We start from the raw sequence: 22,584 nt of genomic DNA on the forward strand, positions 1-22,584 counted from the left end.
AAAGCATTAGTGGGTAGCAAGCAGGGCTATTGCCCAGGGCTCCATGCCACAGGGGGCCTTCTGAAGCTAAGTTGTTCAGGCTTCGGCTTCAGGCCCGGGTGGCAGGGCTTGGAGCCCTGGGCTTCAGCCCCAGGTGGTGAGGCTTCGACTTTGTGCCCTGGGCCCCAGCAAGTCTAATGCCGACTCTGCTTGGAGGACCCCTTGAAACCTGCTTGCGGCCCCCCAGTGCGCCCCAGACTCCTGGTTGAGAACCACTGCTTTAGGGAAGAGACAGCTAGAGGAGTCCAATTACCAGGGGGGAATGCAGTAGTGTTTGTTATTTGGGCTCCAACTCCTTCTTTCTTGATTAGAGAAATACCATCTATCTTACATAATACAGCTTACTTGGAAATTTGATCTATCACATGATTTCTTAGTTCACCATATTCATTTGTTTTCCCTTGTATCTCTCCCCATGTTGCAGTCCATTTTTCCTGTGTTTGCTCTATTTTACCCATTAAAAGTTCACACTTCAGCATTTTCTCTGGCAACCTCTTGTCATCCACGAGGAGAATGTGTCCAGTCCTGCAGAGCCTGGCTTTCCAAAGTATTGTTTGTCCTATTTGGCTAAGCTCATCTTGTCACCACAAATATATAATAGCTCGAAGGTGCTCTTGATTATTTATTTTCAGCCCTTTGTGGTGCCAACAATACCTTGGCTATAATTAATAAATGTAATATATGCTGCAGCTACACTGGCAAATTTAGGACACATAACTCACCATTATTGCACCTCCATTAGTGATGTCAATAGTGAGACTGTAGTGTAGACAAGACTTGTGCGCTTTTACCATCAGGTTATCTAACCCATCTCTGAGCAGAATTAGATGACACTCTGATAAAAATGCCTGTGTTTACACTACAGTCTTTGCTATTGCTGTCACTGGTGGAGATGTAGAAATGGTAAATGGCAAGAATTGCTGGTCAAAATCTTGTTTTTTCACCATTTGTAAAGATAATGATCAGTTTACATTTCATTCAAAACAATTCACTCTTATTTTTCTACAAAAACACTTCAATATATTTTGTTTCATTTTGAAAGTGTGTAGCATTTCAAAATTTTTTAATTGAATTTTTGAGGGGTTCCCCCTTTCTGTCACTGTTTTACTTTTTCCCCAAAACTAAACATACCTGGATTTTTAACCTTTCCTCATAGGTCAGGTCTTCTAAAACTTTTGTTGGTTTTTTTGCTCTCTGTTAAATGTGATCACAAGGTAATGTGAAGGGTAATGTTTCTGTGAACATTTTATATATAATATGCCTAGTTATGTGGTTACCATGTAAGTTAAGTAAGAAAATAGGAACTGAAATGACATTTGTGCTTTGTATCTTTATATTTAATTTACTCTAATTTTATAACGTGACTTAGAAATACAGTGGAATTCTGTACAGAGAGGGATTTGGAGCGATTCCCTCCTCTTCTGATAAATATATCCAAATAACGTCTCTATGCAAGTCATGAAACTGGAAGCTCCTCAAATTGAACATTTCATAAAAGTAAAACCTCCATCTCTCATGAACAGAGTCCTTTGTGCAGATATTTTAATGCCTAGATTGGTCAGTTAAATTGCAGTAGGCTCAATGCTGCAGTCCTAACTCGCTCTGAGTAATACTTATGAAAGTACTAGTCCTATTGAAGTCAATGATACAACTTTGTATGTGCTTCTCAGTGTGACTGAGGGTTACAGAATTGAGCCCAGTATTGTTAGCTTTAATAAGCACTCCTGCAAACTGTTACATTTTGTTCAATCTCAAACACAATCCCCCAAATGTCACCTCCACCATCAATAAATCCTATAAAATTTTTCACTCAGCCATTCCCAGGTATTTCCTAGCAATTCGCTGAGTGACAAAACATTCCCCAAGGTTCTTTATGCTGCATTTGGGAAACCTATCCCTCTTGCTGTCTTCCTTCCTTCAACCTCAGAACAACTCCATCTTCTGGCTGCCCATGGGTGACTCTTGGCTATCATGGTACATCCCACCAAGGGTTTGAGAGAGCCCCTGCCTCAGGCCTTTAGAATGACAGAGACAAGATTCCATTTTGCATGAATGAGAAGAAAAGGTTTATTAGACATTTGCAGAGTTAAGTGCGGCACTCAAAGACAGGTGAAGGAGAATGCAAGACACAGAGAAGGGAAAGAATGCACAAATTGAGCTGAATATTCCCCACGGCCCAGTCACATACAGCAACTGGATCATTCAGTGAATCTCTTTCTTTATTGTTTCTGAGCAGCTCCAGCCTTGGGACCAGGATCCATAGAGTGCTCTGTACTATTAGCGGGTGGAAAGCTGAACCTGCTCACGGGAAGAGACCACCTTTCCATCTTGGACCTCCTCAACAATCGTGCGGACTTGACGACTGGATGAGATTACTTCAAAGAAGAAGAGAGAAAAACAGTTATTTGGAGCATAGAGAAGATATTATGTATGTTCCGTAGGCATCTTGAATATACTGTTTCAAACAATTCTTCATTGGCTGAGAGGAGAAAGGAAAAAATGTGATTCCAGCAGTTAACTTGTATCAATCACCTAAACAAGTAAAGAGAAAGCAAAATCTCAACCTGGATTCATAGAAAAGTTCACCATGATTTGCAGACCTTTCAAGTGAAGATTGAGTTATTCTCAACGGTTTGAGCATTGGCCTGCTAAACCCAGGGTTGTGAGTTCAATCCTTGAGGGGGCCATTTGGGGATCTGGGGCAGAAATTGGGGCTTGGTCCTGCTTTGAGCAGAGGGTTGGACTAGATGACCTCCTGAGGTCCCTTCCAACCCTGATATTCTATGATATGATATAATTTTGATCTCATATTTGAGTCAGTACCTCCATCTCCAGATTCCAGTGATGGATTTTCACACTTGATCCCCAACTAATCAAAATTAGGTGACCATTTGAAGGTTTAGGTATTTGATTTTTCAGATTTCTCCAAACACGGAATTCAAAATAATTCAGGACAAGATTGAATTCATGTAAACATTATCTGCTGCTCCCGAGCCAACCTCCCTTTTCTTCATGAGCCCAAAGCAATGGGTTTCATACAGCTCTACCTGACAACTCAGTTAGACGGTCCCTTTACCCCATGTCTTTTCTGCTTGTAAGGGCAATGGTCATTTGGGGATTTTCTATTCCTGTCGCCTTCACCCATTCTCCACAGACTAAATACTTTGTTAGTAATCAGATTGTACAATTTGTTAACCGATTAGCTTGTACTCTGCAAAGCCGCCTGTTACAGATGTGAATGAGTTACACTTCAGATAAGGTACATCCTTACCATCTCTCCCAGACTGCGAGGACAGAGCTGCCGAGTACTGGGAAGCAATGCTACAAGGGGAAAAATAATAAGGGCAAATTAGAAACATGAACACGTCTTCGGGATCCCATGGTCTGTATTCAGTGGTGGAGGAGAGGCAGCAAGGTCACTGATGATAAAAAATTGTAGACCCCAAAAATGTGAATTAATTATTTAGACTGACACCTGACAATATTCGTTCTGACTTGACCTTGCTTTTCACTTTCTGCAACAGCCTGAGTCTCCCTGAAATTGTCCAGTATTATAACCCTAGGAGAAAACCCTTTCAAAAAGATCAAAGCATCTCACATCACTTTATAGATCTGTCAAATAACTCTCTCAGCCCTCCTATGAGGCACAACAAAATGTTATTTACACCCTTTTACAGATGGGAAAGCTAAGGGCTAGAGAAGTCAATTAACTATTAAGCTTGCTCAATGAGTTAGCACCAGAGCCCAGAAAAGAAACCAGTTCTTCTAATTCCCAGTCCCATGCTCTAACCACAGTACTGCAAAGGGAGCACTCCATAGTTCAGAGAATGAATACCTCCCAGAACAGGGTTCTCACTGAGGATGGTAACATGGGATAAGCCATTGAGCCATCACTTATTGGCCTTCATATTGATGGATCTTGACTATTTATTTCAAAATGAGCCTCTAGGAATACAGGTTATTCAGCTGTTTAGCTGTGTCATTATTAGCCAGCTCTGCCCCATGGCACTCTATCTCAGCGACTCCCTTTACGTACTGTGTATCCTCGCCCTCCAGCAGGCGGCGGTACGTGGCAATCTCTTGCTCCAGGCGCGTCTTGACGTCCACGAGAATCTTGTACTCATGATTCTGGCGCTCCATGTCGCATCGGAGCTCGGCCAGCTGCTCCTCCACGCTAGTGATCAGGACCTGGAGCTGTGCCAACTGGGCGCCATAGCGGCCTTCTGTCTCTGCCAAGGTGCCTTCCAGAGCGGCTTTCTGGGAATGGAGAGTAGAGGGAAAAGAATTCAGTGAGGGGCTCACTCATCTCTGTGCCTGCCCTTGTGTGTGTCTCCCTGGGAAGCCAGTGGCACGTACCATGCTGAGCTGGGACTGCAGCTCTATCTCCAGACCCTGGACAGTGCGTCTTAGTTCTGTGATCTCCGACTTGCCGCTCTGCAACTGTTCCGTGTTCATGGCTACTTCTCGGTTCAGCTCTTCCGTCTGCAACAAGGGGAAACAATCTAGTCACTGCACGAATGATGTGTGTAAAGCTCTGCCCCCACCCATGAGTGTCAGGAAAGTGCTTCTCTTCATTCAGGCATTGCGCACCTTGGTGAAGAACCACTGCTCGGCCTCTTTACGGTTCTTCTCTGCCAAGCTCTCATACTGCTCTCTCATGTCAGCCAGGATCTTGGTCAGGTCAACCCCAGGAGCGGCGTCCATCTCCACAGTGATCTCTCCACCCAGCTGGCTCCGTAGTACATTCATTTCCTGTGACAAGAGAGACACGCTATGTTCATCTGCATCTTAACTATACAGACCCACTGCAGTGCATCTGAGGAGGTTTTCCCACTTGCACCCTGCATAGGGACCTAACAAAAATCCTGTGGGGGTTTCAATTGTTTCTGTTTGGCTAATAAAATCCCAAGCATCAGGTGGCTTCGCAACCTAGCAACCAACTTAAGGTTCTGTTCCTATAGCCAATGACTTGGCTCCAGTAGAAACTACCTGAATCGTAAGCGGTGGATATAATTTACCTGGTACCTACAGAACATATGTTCAGAGTCTATTATTCTTTACCTGCCCATATACCTGCCCATATCCCTTCCCAACAACTGCAAATCTCAGAACTGTTCCTACTGATTGGCCTGTGTGGATTCCATTGTGCATTAGCTACAATGTATAGGTCCCTCTTTTGTGCCTTGTTTCGTCCTCACCTCCTCATGGTTTTTCTTGAGGTAAGCCAGCTCCTCCTTCAGGTTTTCAATCTGCATCTCCAGGTCAGCTCTGGCCAGGGTCAGCTCATCCAGGACTCTACGCAGGCCGTTGATGTCAGCCTCAACACTCATGCGCAGGGCCAGCTCTGTCTCAAACCTTCAAGTGTTAAAAAAGGGCAAAAACTCAGGCACATCCAGCTGATACCAATTTTTCACTCCCTTTTCCTCCCCAAGTTTCATATATTTTTGAATGGCATTTTTGCTAACAGAGTTTTCTTCAGTGTTTCCAAGGTTTCTTTCAAATTCATGGAAGCTAAAATGAAGGTCACCCTTGACAAAGGCTCCCCCGTTCCCTTTTCCAGTCACCACATAACATAGGAACATGGGAAGCATCTTCAAATGCAATAAACAACAGAGATCCTCAAGCAGAATGGCTTTTTTACACATTTCCCTTCTCATCAGAGCTCCAAGGAGCCCTGGACTTACTTGGTTCTGAAGTCATCGGCTGCCAGCCTGGCATTGTCAATCTGTAAGACAATGTTGGCATTGTCGATAGTGGCAGCAAGGATCTGGGGAAAAGAAAAGAGGGGATAAGAGGGAGTGGAAAAGAAGTTTAAAAAATTGCATATTGCTGATTAATTGAGGGATGCAAAGAGAAATTTATGTTTAGGAGAAGGGCCAGGAGCAGCACTGACTTTCCACTCCTATATGGTAGAATCTGCATAACTGTGGAGATATGAGTCAAGCTGGTATGGACCAAATTCTTATTTGTTCTAAGGGCCTTTTGCACTGCTCTAGTCATGTAAACAGGCCCCAAAGTGTGTGCAAATATAATTTACACCCATTTTAAGGCCTCTTTACATGGCCAGCATGGTATAAAATGAGCTTAGTGTAAATGAGAATCAGGCTTCCTATATCTGTCTCTCTAGATACTTATTTTGTACATATCTCTGTATCATCTGCATGCCTATAAGACTGAGTATTCATTTGGGGAACTGAGAAGTGCTCACTTGAAAGAAAGGTAGTGAGCAAGCATTATCTCATCCCATATAAAGAAAAGGAGGATTTGTGGCACCTTAGAGACTAACAAATTTATTTGAGCATAAGCTTTCGTGAGCTACAGCTCACTTCATCGGATGCATCCGATGAAGTGAGCTGTAGCTCACGAAAGCTTATGCTCAAATAAATTTGTTAGTCTCTAAGGTGCCACAAGTCCTCCTTTTCTTTTTGCGGATACAGACTAACACGGATGCTACTCTGAAACCTGTGATCCCATATAGTTTCTCGAACTTCAAATATTTTAGCTGGATTTTAAAAAGAGCTGGATAATTTAAAGATTAATGTTTGCAGCTACATGCTAATGTAAGGTTGCTCAGATCTCATGCTTCATGAGATATGACAGTAACTTACAGAGGTCAGGAAAGATTTTCACCCCACCTACAGCGTTGTGTGTATTATGGAGGGGGCAGGTTTGCCTTCCTCTGAATCATCAGGTATTGGTCATACAGGAAGCAGCATATGAGACTCGATTGACCACTGGTCAGATCTAATATGATAAAGCCTGTAGCAAATGGTTAGGCTGTTGGTGTGCCGAGACCACTGCATGTCATGCCAACCTATATTCTCACTGTTTCCTTGTAATCCCCCATTGGTCTGTCTGTATCCACCTGTTATCGCTTGTCTTATACTTAGATTGTATGCTCTCTGGGGCAGGAACTCTCTTTACGTTCTGTTTGTACAGCGCCTATGTACAATGGGGTCACGGTCAATGGCTGAGCAGGGAGTCGAACCATTAAAAATTTGGGTTCGGTTTCCATTCAGGTTCATCAATACTTCGTAACTGTTCGGTTCAGACACTAACTTCGAATGATGGATCAGTAACTAATTCAACCACTTGAACATGTATGAACCAGTTCAAATATATTTCCTGCAGATTAATGTCACACACTCTTATGCTTGCTCTGTAACTCCTAGCAAAAGAGAACAATGATAAAAATATTTTACAGTGAAAGAAATATTTAACAAATTATTTGCATGCACTAGTACAACATCCTCCAGAACTCTGTCCATCATATTTGATCACTGAGGTGACAAAATGAAATTCAGTCCAGAAAATGCTCTTTCTACGCTGACTTCTGTAGCAGGAAGGAACATGTACTCAGCAATAAGCAGGAGGAGACGGAGAGGGGAGGGAGGTGTTCTGGGAGTTGTAGTTTCCTTCCACTTACTCCTCTCGTGTCATCTCCTCCAATGGCTTCCTGGGAAGTGTGGTCCCTGCCTCTCTCTCTCTAGGGCGGGAACAGAGAGAGACCCTTCCTCAGCACCCCCAAAAGACCATCTCTCAGCACCTGATTACTGAACCTGTTATTCTGAAGCAGTTACTCGTTTGGGGGGTTTGGGGTTCCATTCGGGTTCAATGCAACGGAGAGGTTTTCAGTTCTGGTTCACTTAAAAAACCTCTCTGAAACAGTTTTCAGGTTTGGCATGGGTTTGACTCTCTGTGGCTAAGGCTCCTAGGCACAACAAGAATACAAATAATAACTAATAATAATAATTGATTCTCTTGCTCCATGACTTTCATTGCTGTCAGTCACACTCTCGTGCATGAGGAAGGGGCAGAAGCAGAGGGGAATTCTCTGAGCAGAAAATCTCACTGTGCCTGAGTGCCCTTTAATAACTTCTCCCGAAGCTCCAGGGAGAGGAAAACCAAACCTGGGATTCTAAGTAAGGCTAGCAAAGTGGAGCCAAAATGAAGAAAAGAAAATAGCATGGGAGTATTATTAGCTCGCAGTCTGATTCACCTGCCTCATTGAGAGTCTCAGTTTCTGCACCCCGATACTTTGCTGACATTCACTGCTGATGCTTTGTAAGGAGAAGATAGTGACAGCGAGACAAATGTTGCATTTACTGCATCCTTACTCAGGAGACACTCCCAATGACTCCCAGTGACTCTATGTTCAATGAGCTTTGACTGAGTAAGGATGTCACAATCTAGCCTACTGAAAGGAATGTAAAATAAAATGAAAGCAAACAACACATGTGACCAGTGAGTGGCGTGAATTTTGGTGCTGCAGTGAGGGCATCCCTCGGGCCTTTTCATGAAGCCTTACTGTGCAAATACTGAGACACAAAAATGAATTAGAATGAAGATGCCAGGACTGGTTCTGCTCTCACTGACTTGAGTCAAGTTACTCCTGACCCACACTGGTGTAGAGATCTAAATCAGGCCGAAATTATTCTGAATCCTCCTAGTTTTGAGCATATGGAAAATGTTAGATCTTGTGTCAGCCATTCCGGAATTGCAAAGGTCCCACATCCTTGGTATCATTTGATTTGGTCTCTTTTTTAACCGCTAAATTCAGCCTCGTAACAGGCTAGAAGTGATTATTATAATCATTATGCCCATCTTAGCATCTGTATGTTCACAAAGTGTCCTGCAATAGGTGAACGGTGCCAAACAGATAACACGTCCCTGCCCTGAGCTCACAGCCTTCTGATGAGCTAAACATCTGGCAGAAGAAGCACATACCTGCAGCATAAGTAATATCCGGTACTTAGCCATTTGTGTATAATCCTACCAGCCTTATTGCTGCTGCAGCCCGCTGCCTTCTCATGTTGCTGCCGCACCCAAGACATAACAGCTAATGAACATGAACCAGTAGGCTTCTGCTGCTACTTTCCTGCCCCGAAGTCCGTTTCCCTATTAGAAACCATTTGCTACGAAATGCAGTTTTGCTCCTTCTGAAGGAATATCATTAAATCACGGGGGAGTGCAAGGGCATGTCTTCGTCAAAGTGCTGCTGCGGCACCAGCCCTGGGAGAGAGCTCTCCCAGTGCTCTAAAAACCACCCCCACGTGGGGCGCAGCTCCCGGCGCTGTGCTCTGTCTACACTGGCACTTCACAGCACTGAACCTTGCAGCGCTCAGGGAGGTGTTTTTTTCACACCCCTGAGTGAGAAAGTTGCAGCGCTGTAAAGTGCCAGTGTAGACGGGGCCTAAATTGCTAAATCTCCTTCATTTGAGTCTGGGCACAGGATTTCTGTGAAGCCCTTATTATACCTGTTGCCTGTAATCAGTTAATCCCTCTGTATTCAGATTTTAGATACAAGGCAATCTGTAATAAAGAAAATCAGACGAGACATCAGACTTTTTTTAACAATAGTGTCATACCTTGCTCCTCAAGTCTTCAATTGTCCTGTAATATGGGCTGTAGTCACGGTCAGGACCAGGTCCCTGCTTCTTATACCACTCCTTGATCTTAATCTCCAGATCGGTATTGGCCTCCTCCAGAGCACGCACCTTGTCCAGGTAGGTAGCCAGGCGGTCGTTCAGGTTCTGCATTGTTTCCTTCTCACCCGCAGGGAGAATGCCATCACCACCTCCAAAGCCACCTCCCAGGCCACCCCCAAGGCCGCCTGCAAGGCCACCCCCAAAGCCACCCCCAAGGCCACCTGCAAGGCCACTACCAAAGCCACCACCAAGGCCACCTGCAAGGCCACTACCAAAGCCACCACCAAGGCCACCTCCAAGGCCACCTCCAAGGCTACCCCCATAGCCACCTCCAAAGCTACTACTGTAGCCCCCCCCATAGCCACCACCCAGGCTACTTCCTGCTCCAGAGACATACCTAGAAGAGGAGACAGAAAAGCCACCCGATCCCCCATGGATACTTGGGGCTCTGTAGGGACCTCCAAGATGCACTGAGGAAACCCGTGAGGAGCCACCTCCTAATCCACCTAACCCACCTATCCCCTTTAGGGATGTAGATGAGGAATATTGCCTGACGCTGGTGGTCATGGTGAAAGGTGGTTGAGGATCTAACGCCCAAGAGAGTCACCCAGCTCAGTTGTGAAAGAAGAAGAGTGCTGCTAGCTTCCCTGACTCCAAGCAACTTTTATACCCACAACAGGGGCGTTGCCACTGCTAGGTCCTTTTCTCTCTCACATTCCCCAGGGTTTTCATCACCCTTGAAGTCTGAGCCAACTTCCAGAATCACCATTTTTCTCCTTGATCTGTTCATGCTTTTGTCACATTCCACTAGAAACACTTTACCTCATGAGGAGTGTTTTTATGTTTCCTCTTGTTTCCAAATGTATAGTCAGGAGTGATTCAAAGTGGGAGGCTCATTGCTCCAGGCTACATTTTTACATTGTTTTACACTGTTGAATGTGAGACAGAGCTATTCAGACTCCTCCAGTGCATTTCTGTGAAGTAAATCTTTCTTTCTTTCTTTCTTTCTTTCTTTCTTTCTTGGGTGTTACAGGGTACTACCATTCCCAGTAATTACTGTGTGCTTAGTAAATCTGTTGTGATAGTTGTTGTTTTAAGGAAGAACCTTAAATAAAGCCTTTAACACAGCATTTCTCAAAAGCGGCCACCATGGCCACCAGAGGCTTTTCTGGCAGCCACAGCCTCCTGGGTTGTGATTTGGGGGTTGGGGGGGCAAAGAAGTGGCCCCTCCTCTGGGGCTGCCAGAAGGGGTTGGGCCTTGCCCCCTTTTGGAGCCACAAACACCAGGGGAGCAGACAGCCAGTGTGAGTTCCCCACCTTCCCAAGGTAGTGGGGCTCAGGCTTCTGGATTCATCTCTCGTGTGACAAGTGGCAGGCTCCGGCCATGTGGCAGCAGGCTTTTGCCACGGGCTCTGACCACGAGGCTTTGGGCTCCGAGCTTTGGCTTCTCAGCAGTGGGCTCCAGCCCTCGGCTGCACCACTCCATCCCCAGTCTTACCACACCACTCATCACCCCTGCTGCTTCCCTATCCACCTCCCCATCCAACTCTTAATTTGTTCCCTGACTTGCCAAGGCTGAGTAGGTCTGCTGTGAAAAGTAATATTTGTATATTTGTTAATATCACTTTTCACTGCCTCTATGCTAGCTAACAAGTCTGCTGCTATGAAAAGTGATATTAACAAACATATAAATATCACTTTTCATAGAAGCAGACTTACTAGCTAGCAAGTCTAAAAAATGCAGCCAAAAAAGCAAAAGAAACAACAACAAAAGATAGGAACATGCAAAGCACCTGATTTGTGTTTCTATTCTATTTAGGTCCAGTAAAGAATAGAGACAACTGTACGTTATTTTTATTATTGAGTCTGCCTACCTAAATAAATTACTATGATTTGGACATATACATGTGCATATTTATTTGTTTTTCCTAAAGTTCATTAAGTATTTTAGGAAAAATTGTCTGAGTGGCCACCAGCAAGAGTTGGTGGTTGCACTCTGAGGCCACCAAATTGTTGTTAGAACACCTGATCTAACGTGTGTCTTTAATTTTGTGAGTATGGTGTTGGTGAAAGATGCATGGCAGACAGCACTGAACCCAAGTCTTCTCTGTATCCACAGAACAGACACAATTGGCAGCAAACGTGCAGGCTTTCTCCACAACGCTCCCTGCCAATGTACCTTCACCTCATCTCGAAAGATCTCCTGTAGAGGTGAGAGGGGACTTAAGCCCCCTGGCCAATTCAATACTTGGCCTCTCTGCTGAGGCAGCCATTAAGGGGCCCACTTAGTGTTGGATGCAGTCATTGATTTTGTGATGTCAACATCTGCCACTAAGAACTAGACTGCGATCCCCCAAGTCATTTTTAAAAAGCCAGGGCATGGCTATTAGATGGAAGAACTTTAGAAATTATAGGTTTCAGAGTAGCAGCCGTGTTAGTCTGTATTCGCAAAAAGAAAAGGAGTACTTGTGGCACCTTAGAGACTAACCAATTTATTTGAGCATAAGCTTTCATGAGCTACAGCTCACTTCATCGGATGCATTTAGAAATTATGGAGCTCTCCAAGAAAGAGGACAGTTCAGTGTAAAGAACGACCTGAATGGCCTGGGGACCGATTATTGGGTTTAAGAATTGGGGATTAAGAATAATGCTCAGAACAACACAGTTCTGTATCATTAATCTAATGAACAAGTTAATCAGATGTTATAAGAAATTTTCCTTGTGGCTCCCTGTCCTGAGCACACCCTCTGGGTGATGTACACACCCAATGTAAACCCAACTGCTGAAGAGATGCTAACTGCCTGTGAAGAGCCAAGGGGCTCATAAAATTGCAGGGCTGAATAAGGTCAAGTTCTGTTGTCTCCATTCTCAATACTAAACTCCCTACCAGACTGAAAACCCTCAGGCACAGATCTAAGTGGCACTATTTAATAATGTTCCAGGGTGTGGAGAAAAGCATATTTCTTCACGTGTTGTACCATGTCAACCACTTTACTGTCTTCCTAGACAGGCCCTAACAATCCCCTTCCCCAAAGCTAGAAATTATTTTCTTTAGATCAACTGCCACGAAAGGGAAAAGAGCCTATGTCCCACAAGCAACAGATGTATATTTCTGAGCAGGCTTGGATTGCTCAGCTCCGTCCAGGGTGGATTTGATTTAAATCACTAGTCAGGAAGACTCGATTTAATCATGGGTTTTCTACATAAAAGTCCATTCTTGTTGGTTGTTATAACCTTAGTACATATTCTTCACAACTCAAAGATAGATATAGGTTTCATTTTTAGAAGGTACACACTATACATTTTTAAAGAGTGATTTATTTTGAAAACTTTTCAGCTTAGTTTTACAGCTATATCAGAAAATGAATGATTGTTTGGTTATTTCATTTACCAAAGGTAATTGAAGCAGATATTTATGAAGTCATTGGGAGGTGAACTATCTCCAATTCAACAGGTTAATCATTAATAGTTGGAGGATTTTCTTGCTATGCTGTATTAGGAGGAGAACATCACCAGACAGATATTTAAATTGTTTTATTTAACTAAAACAACAACATTAAGTATTCTGGATTTTTCTCTTCAACAGCAAACATATAATATTTTAACAAAACAAGCATATGTCCCTCGCTTCTCACATTTATCTCCAGACTTCTCCTTGTCCAGATCTATTCCACCCCCAAGAATCTTCTATTCATTGAACTTTTTGAAACTTTGCACTTTTTGAGAGAGGTAAGGGATTGACTCTGTGTGCACAAATTTGCAGAAGGACAATAGAGTTGCGGTCTGTTATTTCTCATCTCTATATATTATTTATTTATTTTAAAACATTTTTGCTGTTAACAAACATGTTACCTCTGGAGACACAAATCCACAGTTTGAGAACTGCAAAACTAAGCACCTCTGATGGTATCTTCTAGACTGAGCACTGAGTCCCATTGGGTAGATAGAAAGATTAACCTAAATAATCTATACAGAAGCCTGTGGAACCCCATAAAATTGGGTCCCTAATCCATGAACTATTGGAACTCATTTACAAAACTTTTCTTAAACATTACATGAATAATATTGTCTCATACTATAGAATTAGAATGTATAATCCCTATTCCATGATGAGATATCTTTGAGCTATAATGTATCTTAATTAAAACTATCTTTAGATAGGATTTTCCCTCAAAAATCATTTTATCAAAAATATCCAATTTAAATAAAAAAATCCAATTTTTAATTATTTTTTTAAAATCATTTATTTTTATCCACTCTGGCTCCATCCCACCCGGGCTGGAGCACTTTACAGGAAAGAGGATGGAACTTATGAGTGAGAATAGGGGTGGGATGTGTGTTTGGGATATTTCCTACTATTACATTACAACTAATTCTAGATATATCAGAGAAAATAATGGCACAAAAGCTTTCATATGATTATAATTTACTGAAGCAGCTTTGTACAAGCATCAGCTGAGATAGGAGGAGGTGAACCTGATGTTTCAAGAGATCCCTACTGGCCGTAAAATCTATGACATCTATGGATACTCACATCCACAGGTACAACATGGGTACAAAGTGAGTGTCAAATCCTACCATTGCAACGTGGTGGCAGTTTACATTCACTTTGCCCAGGTGTGAATGACAACACAAGATGTGAGGCAAGGCCTGTAATTTTGAGGTCCAGATTCTCTCCCCCACTTAATGCCAGAAACATGAAAAGAGAAAAAAAAACAGAAACTTCCTGCATCATCCCAGCTGAATGTAGTGACAACATAGAAAGGTAAACCATCCAGAATGGTATAAGATCTAAATGACCATAAGGCCTGATTTGCTTGGCAGTTGCAGAGAGCAAGGATCACATATGAAGCGATCCTACTAACCTTGTCACTGAAGTTTATATAATTCGCCCATCTGTATTTTAGCTAAGGAACACAAATCCAAAGAACATCAGAAACCTAGTAGAGGTATGGGGTTAATTGTGTTATTAAACCAATGTATGGTTCATAACCTCTCTCTTTCATGCACGGATGCTCCTGCAGTAGGCGAGTCTGCTGTTAGAACAGAGCCAGTGTGGCTGGATGCTTTGATAATCCCCCTGCAGCACAGGTGTAGGGGCTGTGTAAGGGCAGGCAGGGACTATGGTTCCCACATCTGGATATCCCCAGCTCACACATGTTACTTTTGGAATATTATTACCTGGGCTGCATCTGTGACCAGTGTACAAGCAGCCTGAGAAAGAGGAACCCATAACCATCTCACTGATGGCCCAGTAGACACACCAGAGAATCTGAACCTGAACTTCTCAAGTTATGTTTGAAATAATTTTAATTCTTTCTTCTAGTTCTTTAATTGTTTGATCTGTTCTTTCAACAAAAGTCTTATAGCATTGTGGGTGTACCTGGCATTTACGAGAGAAAAAAATACAAAGGCAAGTTTCCTGCTTTCCATTGAAGAACTAAGCAGACAGCACTCCAAAGACACATGCTTTAGTGAGCTGTAGCTCACGAAAGCTCATGCTCAAATAAATTTGTTAGTCTCTAAGGTGCCACAAGTCCTCCTTTTCTTTATGCTTTAGAAGAGGAATCTTGTCCATTTGTTTTCCTCCTGTAAAATGCGAGGCACATCAATGATGCTATATAAATGCACAAATGCATTCAGTAACAGGATGCTAATCTTACAGAGTAATTTTGCTGATCATAACCCTACATTCATGGCTCATGTTTATAATGCACCTGAATAGAGTCTGAGTGGAATGATGATGGGTCATGTAAGTTCTGGGATTCTGAACCAGAGAGAGAACAGAAAGGCTCCTTTCCCCCTTTTCAGGGAGAACCAGAGCTCTCTCTAGCTATACCAGAACTTAGCCAGGTTAAATCAGGGCAAGGTCCCTAAAAACAGGGGCTTAAAATAGGAGGACCAGATTCTGCCAGCTTCACACATGTTCAGTAATAGCTTACTCAGAATCATCCTGTTGATGTCCAACAGCACTGCATATGGAGCCAGGTGCCACTCAAAGGGAGGAAGGGTGGCAGAACCTAGCCACGACTGAGGGTAGATGTACACTGCAATCAGGTTGTGTAATTGCAGCACATGCAGACACACCTGAGCTAGCTTGAACCTCGCTAGCTCAGGCAGTGACGTACCAATGGCTGTGATGGACAAGCCTGCCTGAGGCCCTGGGTAATTACTTGGGTGGCAGCCCACGCAGCAGTCTGTGCCATTGTGGCTTCACGGCTATGAAAGCTGGAGGTAGCTAAGTTAAAGCATCTCAGGTATGTCTACATGTGCTGCAGTTACACCCCTGATTGCGGTGCAGACGTACCCTGCTAGCTGAAATTGTCTTCCAGGAACTATCGGTCCTGCCAGTCAAGATGGAGTGTATCAGTGTACCGCTGCATCAGGAATGGCCGTTAATGACAAATGGACACAGGATCAAACCCCAAACACAGCATGTAATAACCTTATCCTGAGCAGGTCACGCACCCCCTGACAGCTATCTGAGGGGTCTGCCTTTTTCTTACCCTTTGGAAACACCTGGACAGTTGCCAGGAAAGTCGCACTGAATGAAACTGAAATTGTATTACCGAGAACGAGGTCAGCCAATGGTACCATTAACACGTGTGCAGCACAAGTTAATTTTACCGCCGAGCGTTGTGAGCTGTGTAACAGCCAGTGCCGGTAGAGAGGTGTGTGGCTGACAGGTGGAAGGGAGCTATTATGATGGTATTGGTGAGTCATTTTCTTTCACTGTGCACCATGCACCTTGGCTCAGACTCAGGGAGCTGATGAAGCCCCATCTCTTACCTTCCTCTGTGGAACAGCCACTTGTGTCCCTGAGCAGGACTCTGAAACAACCAAATTGGGACCGTTCCTGAGAAGTCTGTCTCAGGTTTCAAATTTTGAGACCATTGCAACTTAGGGCAGAATATCTGACACTGTTTATACAGTTTAGTTGCAGAATTTCAGCCAGGTTGGATGTGATCAATAAAGCCACTAGTTCTTTGCCTTAATATTTAGTCCTGGTGTATTAATTCAAGTCACTCAGTGATCTAGCATACAGTGCCTTGTAATGACCATCTGAACAATTCCTTCTTCTAGCTGCCCACGAATGCTGATGGAAGCTCTAGCAAACAGCACCAATCTCCCCCTAGAGAGCCTGTGTCGTCAGTCCCCTAGAACAACCAAGACAAGACTCTAGTTTGCATGAATGAGAAGATAAGTTTTATTTGACATTTATGGGAAGAGCACAGGATAGCACTCAGACAAGGGTGAGGGAAACAGAGGCAGAATGAAAAGGGAAGGAACACACTAATGGAGCCCAGTCCTCCACAGCCTCAGTGACAGTGTGACATCTACAGCACATGGACTGGAGTCTTCTTTCCTTTTCTGTGACAATCTGTATATTGATGCATCCAAGGTGCTCAGGACTGGGGCCTGTGGAGTGGTGTGTAGTCTTAGCGGGGGGAATGATGGACCTGCTCACGGGAAGAAATCACCTTTCCATCTTGGACTTCCTCAACAATTGTACGGACTTGTCGGGTGGTCGTGGACACTACAAGGGAGAAGGAGATAGAAGAAACTATCAGCTGTCCTAAGGATCTGATCAGGCTTTGGAATTTTTATCCTAGCTAGTGTATCTGCAGAATTGAGTGTCATAAATGCATATCCTGTTTTCCATTTTACACAAATACTTTTCTTAATAATATCTTCAATATTTCAGAGGAATCATTCCAGGTCATTCCAGTTTTGCACACACTAATGAATGAGATCCTATGGAAAGAAGCTTGCTAAGGATGTGATGCAGAAATGTGTGATCATTACTTCAGATAAGACAAATTCCTACCTTCTTTTGCTGCAGCGTACTGGGAGGCAATACTACAATAGGAGAAAAAAGAAAGAAAATTAGAAATATAGACCCCAGAGGACAGGGCTCAGTGAGATAACAAAGATCCAGGCCTCTTATGGGGAGAAATAATTATTTTGACACAAGTCTGATTAATTTCATTATTATGTCGACTTGCAGGTCCCCAATGTCCTCTCCTTGAAATTGTCTAGAGTAAAGGTTTGAGCAGAACATTTGATCTTGGAAGGATTTTCAGGGTGTGAAGGGATTTAGACACATTATATTAGCCTCTCAACCCTCCTGTGAGGTTGATTAGTGTTATTAGCTACTTTCCCAGGGTCATGCAGTCGCTGAAGAAGCCAGGAATAGACCCCAAAAGCCCTGAAAACTAGAGTTTTCACATAGCTACTAGACAATGCTGCCTCTCCAAATGTTACGTTACACTCCATAATTCAGACAATAAATACCTCCCAGGACAGGGTTCTCACTGAGGATGGTAACATGGGATAAACCATTATGGGATAAACCATTGAACCATCACTTATGGGTCTTCTTCACAACTACCTAGGAATCTGGATTATTTATTTAAATGAGTATCTAGGGACACAGATTATTCAGCTGTTTAGCTATGTCATTATTAGCCAGCTCTGCCCCATGGCACTCTATCTCATTGACTCCCTTTACGTACTGGGTATCCTCGCCCTCCAGCAGGCGGCGGTACGTGGCAATCTCTTGCTCCAGGCGCGTCTTGACGTCCACGAGAATCTTGTACTCATGATTCTGGCGCTCCATGTCGCATCGGAGCTCGGCCAGCTGCTCCTCCACGCTAGTGATCAGGACCTGGAGCTGTGCCAACTGGGCGCCATAGCGGCCTTCTGTCTCTGCCAAGGTGCCTTCCAGAGCGGCTTTCTGGGAATGGAGAGTAGAGGGAAAAGAATTCAGTAAGGGGCTCACTCATCTCTGTGCCTGCCCTTGTGTGTGTCTCCCTGGGAAGCCAGTGGCACGTACCATGCTGAGCTGGGACTGCAGCTCTATCTCCAGACCCTGGACAGTGCGTCTTAGTTCCGTGATCTCCGACTTGCCACTCTGCAACTGTTCCGTGTTCATGGCTACTTCTCGGTTCAGCTCTTCCGTCTGCAACAAGGGGAAACAATCTAGTTACTGCACGAATGATGTGTGTAAAGCTCTGCCCCCACCCATGAGTGTCAGGAAAGTGCTTCTCTTCATTCAGGCATTGCGCACCTTGGTGAAGAACCACTGCTCGGCCTCTTTACGGTTCTTCTCTGCCAAGCTCTCATACTGCTCTCTCATGTCAGCCAGGATCTTGGTCAGGTCAACCCCAGGAGCGGCGTCCATCTCCACAGTGATCTCTCCACCCAGCTGGCTCCGTAGTACATTCATTTCCTGTGACAAGAGAGTCACGCTATGTTCATCTGCATCTTAACTATACAGACCCACTGCAGTGCATCTGAGGAGGTTTTCCCAATTTGTGGCTTTTTAGACAAGAGACCATCTCTTACTGTGTGTTTGTTCAGCACCTTGGAACTCAGACCCTAACTGTCAACAACAAGTAAAATAATAAAAATAATTTTCTAAGAAATCTCCATTTGGGGATTCAGTTGCCTGTGTCCAGAGACTAAATCCCAAACAACAGGTGGATCCGCAGCCTGGGAAGCAGGTTGCTGTAGATCCTGGCTTGGCCCCAATGGAAGCTACTGAAAGGATAAGTGGTGCATGAGTCTGACCTGGGGCCTACAGAGGACATGTTGCTGTCCAGAATGAATTATTCCCCACTTCTTTATCCCCAAATGCCCTCCCAACAACCCTAATGCTTGGAAATAGCCCTGCTGATTGGCCTGATTTTCATTGTACCTTAGCTACAACTTATAAATCCCCTCCTTTGTGCTTGGTTTCGTCCTCACCTCTTCATGATTCTTCTTGAGATAAGCCAGCTCCTCCTTCAGGTTTTCGATCTGCATCTCCAGGTCAGCTCTGGCCAGGGTCAGCTCATCCAGGACTCTACGCAGGCCGTTGATGTCAGCCTCAACACTCATGCGCAGGGCCTGCTCCGTCTCAAACCTTCAAGCACAAAAAGGATGCTCACTACGGAGTTATACGTTCCATTCTATGCATCGGATGAAGTGGGCTGTAGCCCACAAAAGCTTATGCTCAAATAAATTTTTTAGTCTCTAAGGTGCCACAAGTTCTCCTGTTCTTTTTGTGGATACAGACTAACGCGGCTGCTACTACGGAGTTGTCACCCCTTTTTTGTCCACTGTCATCCTTTCAATTTTTTATAACTTTCTGTGCTGCGTGGGTGTTTGGGTGCATGAGGGACACAGTGAGTGAGGTGCAGTGTCCAATGAGTGGAACAGCGCTGGTTGCTCAAGTCTCTGCTAAGACTAGTAACTTTACTTGGCAGCTTTGGGGTATATTCTATATCCAGCCCTGAGATGGGTGCTTCTGTTTAGATGTGTAACTCACCTCCATTAAATTACTGGTAGCACCATTGCCCCAGGCCTATGTGTTCTGAGTGATATATAAATTAGATCAAGTCCTACATGCAAACTAAATAAAATAAGATAGGTTCTACTGGAAGAAAGACATTTCCCAAGATTTTAGTCCCTATTTGCTTTGCAAAATACATATTTATTTTAAATGCCTTGTTTGCCAGTGATTTTTCCTCATTGTGTCAGTTGTCTCATTGGAAATGAATAGGAAGTTCCCTCTTAGAGATGAACTCTCCCTCTTTTCCAGTCATGACACATGTGAGGAAGCTTGACATGCACAAAAGGATCCCCATACGGATCTGACCCCCAGAGAGAGCATCACTTACTTGGTTCGGAAGTCATCAGCCGTCAGCCTAGCATTGTCGATCTGCAAGAGGAGGCTGGCATTGTCAACAGTGGCAGCAAGGATCTGGGGGAAAGACAGCAAAAGAGCAAGTGGGAAAGAAGCCTCCAAAGCTCTTCATGTTGTTGGCTGATTGTGGGATCCAAGCAGGGGTAAATGTTAGGGATGGGCCAGGAGCAGCACTGAATTTCCTGTAGAGGGATTTACCGAGCTGTACCATGGAGAAATGCAAGAGTGCTGAGTTAGACTGAGCAGTGTCTGCCTGTACTTTCCTGCTTATCCCTCGGGACGAATTGCAAAAGGCAGCATGATAATATCTGAGTATGTGCAAGGCCTGATAAGGGCACTCAGTCTCATGCTTCAGGGCATTTGCTGATCCCACATGGGTCAAGAAAGAACCAACCTTCTTTCCCTCCTCCGCGCCCCATGTATTGCTGTGTGTAATTGTCATAGCAGGAATATTGGAGGGGGAGGGGAGACTAGCCATCCTTGGAAACATCAGGTATTGGTGACTGCCACAGGCAGTATGGTTGGACCCATAGTGTGCTCTTGTATGGCAAAGCCTGTGTCCATTTATTCTGTAATGGAGCTCATTCACACTAACTCACTCCTACGATGAGGATTGTTGCAGAAGCTGAACAAAGAGTAGTGAGCAGATGCTCATTATATCTGATTTTTGTGATACATACTCAGATACAGATAATCCATCCCCAGGGAATAATGTTTCTAGTTTGCTCCTGCCCCTGCATGGCTGAGGCTTTCTGCTTCTGCTTGCCTCCGATTCCGTTATGTTTACTAATGACAGTTTGTAAGTGATCAATAATGACAGTAGGAGGGCAAAAAATCAATTCTGGGGCTTTCCTCTTAAGATGTGAAGCCAGGAAACCAAATCAGAATGGAGAAAAATTGCTCCAAATGCTCCAGATTTTGAGATTATGGAAGAAGTCAGGCCTTGCATTGATCATTCCTGGAAGAAGGCTGTGGAATTTATCAATCCATCCACCTTTTCCTTTTTAACCCTCTGCACTCAGCTTAGTACTAACGAGCTACAGCAATTGAGAGGAGATTGCAAATTCTTTGATTCTGTGCATATGCAATAATACTAAGCCTATCCTGCTTTGCATTACCTATAGATTAGTTTGTTTATAGACTATTCAAGCTGTACCATATTATCAGCACAGGCCAGTGTAGATAAGACTCTGCTGTTGCTTTACTGCCTCTTATGTCTGTTTCATAGAGTCAAATCCCAAGAAATACACCGTTTGGTCTTTCTGGAGGAATGTAATTAAAAAATTGAAGTTGCTAAATTACTAAATCCCCTTCCTTGATATCTGGCACAGGTGACAACTGGGTTGCCTTTTATTGCCAGCTTTTAGTTACAGAATTATTATTCAGTGCCCCTGTGCCAGTTTAAAGAAGAGTTTCAGACAAGACACATCAGACCTTTTTAACAATAGTGTCATACCTTGCTCCTCAGGTCTTCAATTGTCCTGTAATATGGGCTGTAGTCACGGTCAGGACCAGGTCCCTGCTTCTTATACCACTCCTTGATCTTAATCTCCAGATCGGTATTGGCCTCCTCCAGAGCACGCACCTTGTCCAGGTAGGTAGCCAGGCGGTCGTTCAGGTTCTGCATTGTTTCCTTCTCACCCGCAGGGAGAATGCCATCACCACCTCCAAAGCCACCACCAAGGCCACCACCAAGGCCAACACCAAGGCCGATCCCACAGCCACCTCCAAGGCCACCCCCATAGCCACCTCCAAAGCTACTACTGTAGCCCCCCCCATAGCCACCACCCAGGCTACTTCCTACTCCAGAGACATACCTAGAAGAGGAGACAGAAAAGCCACCTGATCCCCCATGGATACTTGGGGCTCTGTAGGGACCTCCAAGATGCACTGAGGAAACCCGTGAGGAGCCACCTCCTAATCCACCTAACCCACCTATCCCCTTTAGGGATGTAGATGAGGAATATTGCCTGACGCTGGTGGTCATGGTGAAAGGTGGTTGAGGATCTAACGCCCAAGAGAGTCACCCAGCTCAGTTGTGAAAGAAGGAGAGTGCTGCTAGCTTCCCTGACTCCAAGCAACTTTTATACCCACAACAGGGGGCGTTGCCACTGCTAGGTCCTTTTTTCTCTCACATTCCCAAGGGTTTTCATCACCCTTAAAGTCTGAGCCAACTTACAGAGTCATCATTTTTCTCCTTGATGTGTTCATGCTTTTGTCACATTTCACTAGAAACTGTTTAGTTCACCCAGGGTGTCTTTATGTTTCCTTTTTGTTCCCAAAGAAAGGGTGAGGTGCGATGCAGGGAAACAGGCTTATTGCTCAAGGCCACGTTTTAACATACCTTTACACTGTTACGCAGGCGACCCAGAGACATTCAGACTCCACCCAGCAGTTTGTGAATCCACCTTAAATTAAATGAAAATA

At 44.2% G+C, this 22,584-nt stretch overlaps 2 protein-coding genes across 16 annotated transcripts; both read right to left on the reverse strand.

The window, feature by feature from the left end:
* Positions 1-1,910: 1,910 nt before the first annotated feature.
* Positions 1,911-10,034, reverse strand: LOC144257885 (keratin, type I cytoskeletal 14-like). Of its 7 annotated transcripts, none has more exons than XM_077806098.1 (9): positions 9,797-10,034; positions 9,408-9,724; positions 5,724-5,806; positions 5,238-5,394; positions 4,630-4,791; positions 4,396-4,521; positions 4,076-4,296; positions 3,311-3,360; positions 2,317-2,414 (listed from the first exon to the last, which is right to left on the reverse strand). In XM_077806098.1, the coding sequence occupies exons 1-9, from the start codon at positions 10,032-10,034 to the stop codon at positions 2,317-2,319; spliced, it is 1,452 nt and encodes a 483-aa protein (XP_077662224.1). The 7 variants fall into 7 exon arrangements, with proteins under 7 accessions (XP_077662226.1, XP_077662224.1, XP_077662225.1 ...); XM_077806099.1 differs by having other exon boundaries at positions 9,408-9,652; positions 9,749-10,034; XM_077806095.1 differs by having other exon boundaries at positions 9,408-10,034.
* Positions 10,035-16,906: 6,872 nt separating this feature from the next.
* LOC144257888 (keratin, type I cytoskeletal 14-like) lies at positions 16,907-22,144 on the reverse strand. Of its 9 annotated transcripts, XM_077806115.1 has the most exons (9): positions 21,883-22,144; positions 21,614-21,822; positions 20,132-20,214; positions 19,218-19,374; positions 18,538-18,699; positions 18,304-18,429; positions 17,984-18,204; positions 17,296-17,327; positions 16,907-17,004 (listed from the first exon to the last, which is right to left on the reverse strand). In XM_077806115.1, exons 1-9 carry the CDS (start codon positions 22,142-22,144, stop codon positions 16,907-16,909), a joined length of 1,350 nt encoding a protein of 449 aa, XP_077662241.1. The 9 variants fall into 9 exon arrangements, with proteins under 9 accessions (XP_077662241.1, XP_077662240.1, XP_077662238.1 ...); XM_077806114.1 differs by lacking the exon at positions 17,296-17,327 and having other exon boundaries at positions 16,907-17,060; XM_077806112.1 differs by having other exon boundaries at positions 21,614-22,144.
* Between the last annotated feature and the right edge of the window lie 440 nt (positions 22,145-22,584).

Source organism: Eretmochelys imbricata, chromosome 27, assembly GCF_965152235.1.
Source record: "Eretmochelys imbricata isolate rEreImb1 chromosome 27, rEreImb1.hap1, whole genome shotgun sequence".
Classification (NCBI taxonomy): Eukaryota; Metazoa; Chordata; order Testudines; family Cheloniidae; genus Eretmochelys; species Eretmochelys imbricata.

Coding starts and splice junctions, on each gene's coding strand:
- LOC144257888 (XM_077806106.1), bottom strand. CDS start 22,144: ATGACCACCAGCGTCAGGCAATATTCCTCATCTACATCCCTAAAGGGG. Junction 20,215..21,613: donor TTGAAGACCTGAGGAGCAAG/GTATGACACTAT, acceptor TCTTTCCCCCAG/ATCCTTGCTGCCACTGTTGA. Junction 18,700..19,217: donor TCAAGAAGAATCATGAAGAG/GTGAGGACGAAA, acceptor CTCTTGTCACAG/GAAATGAATGTACTACGGAG.
- LOC144257885 (XM_077806094.1), bottom strand. CDS start 10,034: ATGACCACCAGCGTCAGGCAATATTCCTCATCTACATCCCTAAAGGGG. Junction 5,395..5,723: donor GCCGATGACTTCAGAACCAA/GTAAGTCCAGGG, acceptor TAACACTTGAAG/GTTTGAGACAGAGCTGGCCC. Junction 2,402..4,006: donor AATAATGACACAGCTAAACA/GCTGAATAACCT, acceptor AATCTCATCCAG/TCGTCAAGTCCGCACGATTG.